Source organism: Sorghum bicolor, chromosome 2 (genome assembly GCF_000003195.3).
Source record: "Sorghum bicolor cultivar BTx623 chromosome 2, Sorghum_bicolor_NCBIv3, whole genome shotgun sequence".
Taxonomy (NCBI): domain Eukaryota; kingdom Viridiplantae; phylum Streptophyta; class Magnoliopsida; order Poales; family Poaceae; genus Sorghum; species Sorghum bicolor.
Genome location: NC_012871.2, coordinates 74751323 through 74763033, shown reverse-complemented (window position 1 = coordinate 74763033; position 11711 = coordinate 74751323). Strand labels below are relative to the sequence as shown.

The 11711-nt window shown below is 44.4% G+C and overlaps 3 protein-coding genes and 1 long non-coding RNA gene across 4 annotated transcripts; 3 read left to right on the top strand and 1 right to left on the bottom strand.

The window, feature by feature from the left end:
* On the top strand, positions 1839-2461 carry LOC110433198 (defensin-like protein 5). Its single transcript, XM_021454995.1, has 2 exons — positions 1839-1947; positions 2041-2461. The coding sequence occupies exons 1-2, from the start codon at positions 1887-1889 to the stop codon at positions 2214-2216; spliced, it is 237 nt and encodes a 78-aa protein (XP_021310670.1). The 5' UTR covers positions 1839-1886; the 3' UTR covers positions 2217-2461.
* Positions 3137-3811, top strand: LOC110433142. Its single transcript, XR_002450544.1, has 2 exons — positions 3137-3302; positions 3382-3811. It is a non-coding gene; the product is annotated as an uncharacterized LOC110433142 (long non-coding RNA).
* LOC8073100 (gamma carbonic anhydrase 2, mitochondrial) lies at positions 6111-9733 on the top strand. The gene is made up of 5 exons (XM_002463230.2): positions 6111-6418; positions 7196-7339; positions 8072-8197; positions 8303-8454; positions 9169-9733. Exons 1-5 carry the CDS (start codon positions 6304-6306, stop codon positions 9451-9453), a joined length of 822 nt encoding a protein of 273 aa, XP_002463275.1. The 5' UTR covers positions 6111-6303; the 3' UTR covers positions 9454-9733.
* Positions 9754-11496, bottom strand: LOC8073099 (probable carboxylesterase 18). The gene has a single exon (XM_021454349.1). The coding sequence runs from the start codon at positions 11491-11493 to the stop codon at positions 10285-10287; it is 1209 nt and encodes a 402-aa protein (XP_021310024.1). The 5' UTR covers positions 11494-11496; the 3' UTR covers positions 9754-10284.

Genomic DNA, 11711 nt, shown 5'->3' with positions numbered 1-11711 from the left:
TTTCGTTTGTTTGCGACAAATATTATCCAATTATGGACTAATTATGCTTAAAAAATTTATCTCGCGATTTACAGGTAAACTTTGTAATTAGTTTTTATTTTTGACTATATTTAATGCTTCATGTATGTAACGCAAGATTCGATGTGACTGAGAATCTTGAAAAGTTTTTGGATTTTAGGGTGAACTAAACAAGGCCTGAGATTTGAGAATGGGTTTCGATGATTCATCAGTTTGGGGCCCGAGCTTCAGAGTTCAGACGGACTCGCACTCGCCACCAATCATGCACCCATCACCCCTGCCACTGTGCAGAGGCCGCCCGCTCTCCAGCTACTGTCTCTCGAGCTGCGTACGTACGGCCATGGCGGCATGGCGCAGCGGCGGAGAGCAAAGCGTCCACATGCCCGCTGATGATGGTGGCGCCGGCGCCGGCCATGGGCAGGCCGAGGTAGTCACGCCGGAAAGGCGGCTGAATTGCTTCCTACTCTCTCCGTTCCAAAAAGAGTGACGTTTTTGACTTTGAGACATTATATTTGACCGTTCGTCTTATTCAAAAATTTTATGTAAATTACAAAATAAATTAATCATGAGCAAAGTATCTCTAATGATAAAATAAATCTTAACAAAATATATAATATATATAAAAAATTTAAATAAGACGAATGATTAAATAAGATGTCTTAAATTCTAAAACGACGTTTTTTTGACGGCGGAGAGAGTACGCTGCATCGTGCTGATTGAAAGGCTAGGCAACACCCTCACCCCCCCTAATGTCTGCCGCAAAAGATATGAAGTGTATACGTCTATACAATTCCATTGAGCAAAGGCCAAGGCCTTGTTTAGTTCCTAAAAGCGAAAAGTTTTCGGTACTGTGGCACTTTCGTTCGTTTGTGACAAATATTATCCAATCATAGACTAACTTGGATCAAAAGATTCGTCTCGTGATTTACAGTTAAACTGTGTAATTAGTTTTTATTTTTGTCTATATTTAATGTTTTATACATGTGCCATAAAATTCGATGTGACGGAGAATCTTGAAAACTTTTTGGTTTTCAGGGTGAACTAAACAAGACCCAAATGCCAAAGTACACGATCTAGCTAGTAACGTGGTAAGTCTTGGAAAGAGACCGGCAGAACCTGGTACGTTCATTTTTAATTCACTTTAGTAGTCGATAGATTATTTTATTTGAAGCAAACCAAGCAATAGGATATTATTAGGATCAATCATGAGAGTTATATAAATAAGAGAATTAACGCCTGAACCTGAACGTCTTGTCTTGCTGTGAAGAAGAGGACACTCAGTAAATGGAAGCTCCAGAGCAATCAACAACTCATCATGAGCGATTAACTTGCTTGTACCTTTTTTTTTTTCTGTTTTTTACATTATAGACATGTTGCATGTACAATTAATGGTGATTTTAGTGATATATACACACATAATGCATGGTTAATCCCTACATATATATTTTGGAATTCATATTATATTATATGTATTTTTGGTAGCACGACTTTCTCTATATAGAATTTTTGGCTCCGCCACTGTCGGAATGCAGCAATGAGAATGGCGGTGGATGTTTTCTCAGCGATTGGTGATTGCTTTTATTGGTTGGCGTGGAAATTATGGCTGAATGGGTGTTGTCTGCTGCGTGCGTGAATAAAGGAACCGTGCATGCATGCAGTGTTTTTTTGAGCGATTGGTTATTGCTTTTTTGTCTGTAAATTTCCTTGCATGGATGAAAACCCTTTGACCCTTTTTTAGTGGACGAAAACTTTTGACACAAGCACCCTAAAATAGCCCGGTGATGATTTTGGACCAACATATAAACTCAGGGCTTCTGCCGCACACTCCATTTCATTTTGTTTCCTTGGACGCACAAGCAATCGACAATATGGAGGCTTCACATAGGAAGCTCTCAGCAGCCGTCCTCCTCCTAATCAGTATGGCCGCAGGTACGTCATCCAATCTCGAGACATGTAACAAGTCGCAACATATCTGATGGTTTGACTAACCTTGTTGTGCCTAAATCGTTGTGTTACGTGAAGAGATGGGGCTAACTCAGGCGAAAGAGTGCTTGTTTCAGAGCGCCAAGTTCAGGGGTCCATGCTACGCGTGGAGTGTGGGAATCTGCAACGACAAGTGCTTGGACGAGGACAAAGCCAACACAGGCGGCAAATGCCACGGCTGGGAGCTTAAATGCATGTGCATCAAGCCGTGCTAGACGACAAGACACCGTTGGGTTCTCGAATAACCGAGAAAACCATGAAAAAATTATTAGTTTGTTTGTTTAAGATTATCTACTAAATTTATCGGTCATTTAATAATGTTTTTTCTCTCATAATAAATTAGTGATCAATATGTTTTATCAGCCAAGCGAATAGTACCCATTTTATTTGAATCATATGAGAATAAAACCGTTACTGTTGCACAAATCAAGAACAATGAAGTTGAGATTGTGTTTAATTAGGAGATGGTTGTCTGGCGATCTTCTTATAGCTTGAGAAAATATTTGGAGGGATGTGTTAGCTTTTTCATTGGTTGATGATTCTGATACTGTTTGCGGGAAATTGGAGAAGAATGGTAATTTTTTGTCAAGCCAGTTTAAAATGGGCTCACTACAAATGATTCAAGACTGTATCATGAAAGAATTTAGAAAGGCAAAATTCCACTAAAATTAATTTTTTATGTGGTTAATGACAAATGAGGCTATTATTACCAAACATAACTTGATTAAAAGAAAATGGAAGGGGGTCCTTCCTGGGCCTCTTGTGAATTTGATGAACACTACTACATGTTTCATTTTACGCAGCGTTTCACATAAAGACTCCGAGGCGGACGTCATTTTTTGCGCGCCACAGTTATTCTAGGCTGGCTGCAGCGGGCCAGCCAGCCGTACAACCACCACGGTTAATCATTAACTGTGGCAGATAGTGTAAAGTAACCGTCATGGTTAATATCTATTAACCGCCACGATAAATGAAGTTTTGGCCGCTAGCCCACACCAGCCCACACCAGCCCACTACCATTTATCGTGAGGGTGTGAGGGAGTGAGGGGGGTTTTAACCACCATGTTAATATCTGCATGGTGGTGATGGCCCTTCCTCCCATCCCCTCCCCCCTCTCTCTCAGGGCCTTCGTCAATGGTGCTCGTGCTCCTGGCAGGAGCAAGGCAAGCCCACAACACCCTGGTGAGAGTGAGGCAGGCCTCCTAGCGGGAGTGTGGGGGTGGTGGCCACGCTCTCCCTGACTGTTGCGGCGATGGACGGGCTCTCTCTGGCCAAGGCAGCGTGGATCATGCGCGGAAGAGGTATGTCCCATCCTCTCTTTCTCTCTCATCTCTTAGATCTAGAAGGATATGTCCCTCACCCTCTCTCCCGTAGATACAGAGTCATCTGCATCATTGGGGTGGCTAGATTCAGCGTCATGGGCATCAACTTCGGCAGTGGGGGGTGAGCGAATCTAGAAGCGCTCCTCCCCTCCCCTCCTTTGTTTCTAGATCCGCTGGCTAAGGGCCCGAGCCGATGTTGAGCGACCTGATTGATGTTGGCACCAGTGACAGTGACAACCCGATGGGCTCGGCGGGCCTGTGGATGGGCTTGTTGAGCATGTCCATAGGTTTTCTTATTGTTTTTTATTTTATTTATCGTGGCAGACATTTGAACCGTCTCGGTAAATCATTGATTTACTATGACCTTTCGTTTAAGGCGGTTGCAAAAACCGCCTCGGTTAATGTATTTTACCGCCATGGTCAAGTTTTTCGTAGTAGTGGAATCTATATCTCATCAGTTTTTTTTCAATGTCCCATTGCAAGAGTAATTTGGTCGGTCGTAGCAAAGTGCTTTGGTGCTTCAAATATTCCTAGCAACTTATAAAGTGAGAAATAGTTGAAATCATTTGTCATGCATGCACTCTTATGCAATTTTTAGATACCATTTGTTTTAGAATTGCTTCGGTACTCTTTCTGTAATCACACAAATCTCAAAGCATCCCATCAAATTATCTATCGATATCCCACATGGATCTGGTCCCCCAGACCATGCCCAATCCAAATTCTGTCCATTTGTTTTCATCCTCCAGTTCCAATTCCCTTTGTTCCGAGTTCTTTCCTGATGTGTTCGTCTTAGAGTGGACCAGGTATCCACGGTGGCAGCCCAAGTTGATCTGATCTACATCTCCCTCAGTGTCCATTATATCTATCTTCTCTTCTCTTCTCTCTTCTCTAATATTAAAGAAGTAAAATTTCAGTCTATTTTTCGTCCGATAACTTTTTTGTCTGGCCTTCCTACCCGTGTACTTTTGTACTGTGTAAAATGTATATCCGTGTAAAACATTATTCAAAGCCTAGCTATTTATGATCAAAGCAACTGCGCAAAGATCAGCAAAGTGACTGACCTCATGTAGAAGATCACAAGATTCACAAGCTTTTGCAGAAGTGACACTAGATATAATGAAGCTGAAAAGAAGGCTCTAGTTCACGCATCATTGAAGCAATTGTATAAGCTCACTTGCATCGATGGAGAGATTGGCATAACACTACGACATAAGACATCAACCCCTCCCTTTCTCTTGAGAAACCTCAGAGATCTAGGGTGACATCACAAGTCACTATGAGACAAGGAAGTTGGTAGCAGGAATTATTAGAAACCTTGCTATCAATGCCAACATAAGACTAGCGATTGGGCGTGTCTAAAGGATCTTTGCAAGATTGATGCATGTGTTTCACACTCTAGGCGAGCCCTTGAGTAGTACAGGAGCAAGTGTTTCTCACCCTAGAGAAGCATTAAGGAAGTCACATGACAAGCATTAGCAATGTTAGCAATGAACATCGACAACTGCCTGACTATGCTAAGGCAAATAGGGTATTCATTCATTAAGGAACTCACAAATATGATCCAAGTTGAAAGGTAGTAAGGTACAGATGTGTTGCAGGGAAGTTTGTTGCGGAGTGTGTGCGTGCAAGATCGACCTGAGCTCAAAGAGACGATCGAACTTGATCAAGGCAACTATCATACATCTCATGGATGGTGAACACAACTAATGTAAGCAACTCACCACTATTCATAGGAACTATGTAACATTTGGTTACCCCCTCTTTTAAAAAAACGGGTTGATCATCCAATCGAGAAAAAAACTAATCTAAGCTACCATGTGTGCAATGTGCAAACAATGTAAAGGATGGACCATGTTTTCATTTTCTAAAGAAACTAATCCAATCTGCTCATCACTTTGTTCCAAATTATAGTTCAACTTAATTTTAACACAAACCATTTTTCTAACTTCGGTTAAGTTTATGGAAAAGTGGATCAACATCCATGATGTCAATTCAATTTTGTTGATCTCTTTAAGAAATATTGTAATAGTGCATTTATTTTAATTTATACAGTTATTAATACATTATTTTAAACTAAGATCAAAATAATGAATTTTCCAAAAAAAATTGCACACTTTGACGTCAGCCTATGAACCTACTCGAAACAAAACCAGAACAAGGCTGCGTTTAGTTTCGAAAATATTTTTGATTTTAATATTGTAGCATTTTTGTTTTTATTTGACAAATTATTATCTAATCATAAACTAACTAGGCTCAAAAGATTCATCTCATGATTTACAGACAAATTGTGCAATTAGTTTTTATTTTTATCTATATTTAATGTTCCATACATGTGCCGCAAGATTCGTTGGGATGGGAAACTAAAAAGTTTTTGATTTTTGGGTAAACTAAACAAGGCCAAAATGTTTTCCATTCATTTCGTTGGGCAGAAAAAAAAATCATGCACTGGTAAAACTCTCGCTCAATCCTGTCCACTCGTTTGGATTGACTGGATAAGGGCATTTTTGTAATTTGCCAAGTGCATTGGTTTTGGTGCTTGGTCCTACAATTGCAATATTTTTTGGACAAGACCGAGTAGTCGCTAGCTACTCGTTTTATATGCTTCTCTTTGATCCATGTGTAGTTCGATGAGAGAATTTAGACAATGGTCCTTCTTGAACTGTTTGGGCCATTACGTAGGCCCTTTCAGTTAGATCGTGGAACTGGACAGCAAACAAAACAGCCCAAGATGTCCGGGCCCAGGTCCATCGACCTCCTGGCCTCCTCTCCCCTACAGTCCAGTGGCCACTGCCTCTGCCGCAGGCAGCCATCGCCTCGCCCTCCTCTTCTCTCTCTCTCTCTCTCTCTCTCTTCCCCGTCTCGCTCGCCTCCTCACGGCCATTAAACCCCACCCGCGCGCGCGGCGGCCGGCGGCGAGCCCCCACCCACCCGAGCAAGCGGAGGAGTAAGAGAGCGCTCGGTAGTAGCAGGAGGAGGCATGGGTACCCTGGGGCGCGCGATCTTCACGGTGGGCAAGTGGATCCGGGGCACGGGGCAGGCCATGGACCGCCTCGGATCCACCCTCCAGGGCGGCCTCCGCGTCGAGGAGCAGGGTAAGCGTCCGCCTCTTCCCGCTCCGTCTCTCTCCCCTTCTCCTCCGCCTCATCGTCCCACCCTGTGGCTGTTTTCTTTACTCACAAAGGATGGGATCGGGTCCTCGTCTAATCATTTCGACGCGGCGCAGAGGTATTTGTATGCCATCGGTCAGTTCATGCTGTTCGTATTTTAGGACCTGCTAGAGCCAGATCAGGCTGATTCAGTGGCGACTGTGTTCTTCGTTGTTCTCACACTTGGGGGGCTTGGGGCTGTTCCCAAAGGGGGGAATAAAGCCGAAATAGTGTTCGTGAAGGATGGATTAGCTATGGATCTGCGTAATGTGGTTTGATCATATGAATAAAGCTAAAATGAGCACAGTTCATGCCCCCCTTTATATGGTATATATGTCTGTTTCCAATGCCATCATGCATTCGTGAAACAGGATTACTCCTCTCGTGAAATGTTGCCATTGCAGTCACTATTTTTCCTGTCAAAGTCATGTACAACAGGAATTGGTTAACACAATCGAACTATCTTCTGCTAATATGTCCAGCTAGCATTCCAGTCTCAAGTTATCTTGTATGCAATTGTCTCTTCCCTAGCATCATATGCACAGGGATCTGCGTGATTTTGGCAGTTGGCACAATGATGAGAAATGTGTGTCTGATTTTTTTAGTGCTTTGCACTTAACTCCATTTATCATTTTAGAGTCGATCATGCACTTATGACCTCTGTGATGTGCGAAGACATTAATTGTTGACTGGTTGGTTACCCTTTTGTATGCTATTTTTCAGTTTCAAGGCATCGTACAATCATGAACATTTTTGAGAAAGAGCCAAAGATCCATAGAGATGTGTTTGTTGCTCCCAGTGCAGCAGTCATTGGTGATGTTGAGATTGGGCATGGATCATCAATCTGGTATGGATCCATATTGAGAGGTAAACCCTTGAACAGTATGCTTTTTACATGATAGCTGTTGTTTGAGCTGCAATGCTTGTAGTCATGATGGTTTCCTTCGGTGTTCATTTAGTGGCCATACTATGTTGCACACAGTATATCCGACATACCAATGAAACTAAGCAGTGGGAAACATTTAGTTTACTACCAGAGTAATTTTTTTGTCAGCGCTAGGACACTATCATACGTACAGGTGAACTGCTCTTAGATTTCCAAATATACGAATATTTCTAAGAAATAAGTGTACTCAGAAATAATCACTTGATTCATTATATTAGCTGTCATTTTTTGTGTCAGTTTCAAGTTTGTCAGGCTTAGGCCCTGTTGCATCACCCACTTTGGCTAGTACATCTAAAAATAACTGCCATAAGATTCAAACCTGTAGTGATTAGCATTCAAATATTGAGGAATAGTATACTGTGCGAATCTGCACAAATTTAAGGCAATCTCAAAATTTACAGCTTGCAATGATTTATTATTGAAGCATCACATATTTTCATTTTTGGATGAATATCAACAACTTTGTCGGACAGTGGGGTTTGATAAATACATCTAGGACTGGGTTATCATGTGATTGACATTCTCCATCACTACTATTCAATGTGACGAGAATGCAATATAGTTTCTGTGCTTGTAGGATAATTTCTGTGACCATATCTGAATTCAATTTCTGTGCATGTAAGATTTTGCTTGCTTTTTATTCTTGTCTTCAGGTGATGTCAACAGCATTCATATCGGATCTGGTACTAATATACAAGATAATTCCCTTGTACATGTTGCAAAAGCTAACTTTAGTGGGAAGGTCCTTCCAACCATAATTGGAAGCAACGTTACAGTCGGTCAGTAAATAATCTTTTTTTGTATATTGCTGCTAAATATGGAGCTTCATTTTGTCTGGATGATCGAATAAATTTATACATCTGGCCAAACTGTATTTCTTACAGGCCATAGTGCTGTATTACATGCATGCACTATTGAGGATGAGGCTTTTGTTGGTATGGGTGCCACTCTGCTTGATGGAGTGTTGGTTGAAAAGCACAGCATGGTTGGTGCAGGATCTCTTGTTAAGCAGAATACAAGGATTCCTTCTGGAGAGGTTATTTACTTATGTTCTCATGAAGCTATTTTCCACTTTGATGTATGAGCAATGTGCATTTAGTTGCAAAAAATTCATTATTTAACAGTAGTAGTAGCTAATGTTCTTCATACTACAAAGATGGAACTAAGATCATAATATTTTGAAGATTAGTCATGTGGATGCTCCTTCCCTCAAAAGAATACTGCAACCCATTTTTGTGGCATAGAACCTTGTAGTACATTCTTTTCCCGGCAAGGAACAATTGTAGTTAGAAACAGAGTGTCTGGCTCTATGCTTAGACTGATCTGCTTTTTTAGGTTCAATGCCAGTGTTTGTGTGCGTACTTTTTTACCAGCTTCAAAGCTAATTTGTTTGGAAGATTTTAGTTATCCGCATGCTCCTGCTCTGAAGAGTACAGTCCCATGTTGCTTTGTTAGAGGCTTAGAAACTTGGAGCACATGTATTTTGCAGAGAACATTACAGTTAGAAGCTTAGAATGCCTTACTTTAGAACATAATTTCATAAATCTATACAGTAATGATTGTCTTTACTATTGGGAGTGACTACCCAAAAATGTCGTTGGCATGTTTATTCTGCAAGTGGCATGTTACGATCAGAACTTGGAAGCTTATGCTATATTGAAGTCTGCATTTTTTCCCTTAAAAAAGAAAGAATTCTCATCCTCATTTATGTGATTTTCTGGCTGAAATTTCTGTTTCTTGTCGCTATCAGGTTTGGGTCGGTAATCCTGCCAAGTTCCTAAGGAAGCTTACAGAAGAGGAGATTGCGTTCATTGCCCAATCAGCAACCAACTATATCAACTTAGCCCAGGTCCATGCAGCTGAGAACGCCAAGAGCTTCGACGAGATTGAGCTCGAGAAGATGCTGAGGAAGAAGTACGCACACAAAGATGAGGAGTACGACTCTATGCTTGGGGTGGTGCGCGAGATTCCGCCGGAGCTCATCCTTCCCGACAACATCCTCCCACACAATGCTCAGAAGGCCGTTGCCCGCTGAACCTATTGTCAAGCCATGCTTGGTGTTGTTGTCTGTTGACTTGGAACATTTTGACACGAGTTCATTCTCTGTTTTTTTCCAGCCCAATAAGATTGGGTCGAGCATTGTTTTAGGATCGACCGCACACACCACCTCTATTTTGAACTGCAATGGAAAGAAGCTCAAAGGTCTCATTTACAAGCACCTGTAATCCAAGTGTGCCCTGCTTTCCTACTACTATATTTCTGTTCGAACTGCATGCAAATTCTCCTGGGTCCCAGTCCCTTGGTTGGTTGCTTCATTTCATAGATGTTCCTTGGTCGGTCGTACAATGTTTGTTTTATATGAAATCAGTATCCAAAGTTTAACTTTAAAGATCGGGTCGAAATAAAATGCCCTTGTTTCTGCAGACGTTACGCCTTATATGCCTTACGCAATCCAAACTCTTCTTGATACGTATAGCTGGTTGCGGTATTTCTCAATTTGAAGGTTAACTTGCGCTGCGTTTGCAATGGGTATGGTTGCATAAAGGTTATCATGCAAATCTGCAATGCAACCAGATGCTTCATCCTGAGTTGTTTCACTTACGAAGGTCTGCGATTATTTCATCTGGCAACGCAGAGCTGCTCGATGGAATGGAAACACTGAGAAACGTACGTAGGCACGGCTCATATTGAAGGAAATGTAGCTCATACTACCTCTTGAAGGAAATGTAGCTCATACTACCTCCTTTTCTTTATTGACAAAAAGTACGGTGTGGGTGAACGGAAACACATCGCAAAAAAAAAAAAAAAAAAAAAAAAAGTAGGGCGAAGCACAAGTGTGTGGGTTCAATTTTGCACCAGTTTTACATCAAATTCCGAGGCACGCTTGGTGTTTGGTGGAGCTATGCTCTTGGACGAACAGCTTCATCTCCTCCACGAACTTGCCGGAGTCGGCGAGCTCCGGGAACGCGTGGAAGCCGTGGACAGCGTCGGGGTACTCGACCACCCGCACCGGCTTCCCCTTCCCGCGCAGCGCCTCCACGTACCTGGCCTGCCAGTCCTTGAGCAGGTCGAAGCCGCCGACCACCACCATCGCGGGCGGGAACGCGTCGGCGAGCTCGACGCCCTCGCCGCACACGCGCGCCGCCTCGTGGTCCCGCGTGGCGCCCTCCGGCAGGAACTCCCTCCAGTAGTGGTCCGTCGCCGCCACCGACAGCGCGGACACCCGGTCCAGCGCCACCTCAGCCTCCGTCCGCTCCTCCCCACCGAAGAACGGCTGGATCAGGACGGCGCCGGCGACGTGGAGGTTCGCGGCGGGCGACGACGCCGCCCAGCGCTGCGCCACGTGGTGCGTGATGTTGCCGCCCGCGCTGTCGCCCGCGAGGAAGCAGCTGGAGAGGTCGACGGGGACGTGGGCCTCCGGCAGGGAGTCGGCGTTGGCGTCGAGGTAGCGGAGCGCCGCAACGCCGTCGTCGTACGCCGCGGGGAACCGGTGCTCGGGTGCCAGGCGGTAGTTGACGGACACGACGACGGCGTGGAGGTCGCGGCAGAGCCGGCGGCAGAAGGCGTCGTAGGGGCGGGACGCCGCGGAGAAGAGCACGAACCCTCCGCCGTGGAAGTAGACGACGATGGGAACGGGGGCCGGCTCGGCGTCCGCGTCCGCGTCCGCGGCGGGCGAGGGGGAGAAGACGCGCGCCCACAGGCCGCGGGAGGCGTCGATGGTGACGTCCGCGGAGCGCACCCCCGACCCCGAGGCGCCCGGGCGGGACGTGGTGCCAGACTTGAGGTCGCCGAGGGAGAAGAGGAGGCGCCGGACGCTGCCGTCCCGGCGGTGTGCCAACGCGAGCGCGGCCAGCTGGACGCGCACCGTCCACGGCAGGGACGGCGGCCGGCGGGCGTGGTCGTCGCAGCCTCCCATTTCTGGCTGTCCCGGCGTTACGATACGCACCGGCAGTGCACCACAGTACTGAAGCAGTGTCGAACAACAAAGCCTGCACGGAACGGAGATAACGAGGTGCGGACTGCGGAGACACAGACTGCCGTTGCCAATTGCAATGGTTTTATGTGTTTGTTGCATGTGTTCGATGCCGCCTGTGCACATTATTAGTCGTTAATTAAGCAAGACGTTACAGAATAGTAGTATACGAGTAGGACAACTGCTCACCGTGGAATGATAATTGTTTTTTTAATGTTTTTTACGTATATACTTAGGCCTTGCTCGGCACACCTCAACTTCACTAGTAAAGCTGTTTTTTAAAAAATAATTTCATAAACAACTTTCTAGATGAAGTTGAG

Bases quoted from the DNA above. Each gene is read 5' to 3' on its own strand.
- LOC8073100 (XM_002463230.2), top strand. From the start codon at position 6,304: ATGGGTACCCTGGGGCGCGCGATCTTCACGGTGGGCAAGTGGATCCGG. The intron at 7,340-8,071 runs GTAAACCCTTGA...TCTTGTCTTCAG, and splicing joins GTATGGATCCATATTGAGAG to GTGATGTCAACAGCATTCAT. The intron at 8,455-9,168 runs GTTATTTACTTA...TGTCGCTATCAG, and splicing joins CAAGGATTCCTTCTGGAGAG to GTTTGGGTCGGTAATCCTGC.
- LOC110433198 (XM_021454995.1), top strand. From the start codon at position 1,887: ATGGAGGCTTCACATAGGAAGCTCTCAGCAGCCGTCCTCCTCCTAATC. The intron at 1,948-2,040 runs GTACGTCATCCA...TGTTACGTGAAG, and splicing joins CCTAATCAGTATGGCCGCAG to AGATGGGGCTAACTCAGGCG.
- LOC8073099 (XM_021454349.1), bottom strand. From the start codon at position 11,493: ATGCAACAAACACATAAAACCATTGCAATTGGCAACGGCAGTCTGTGT.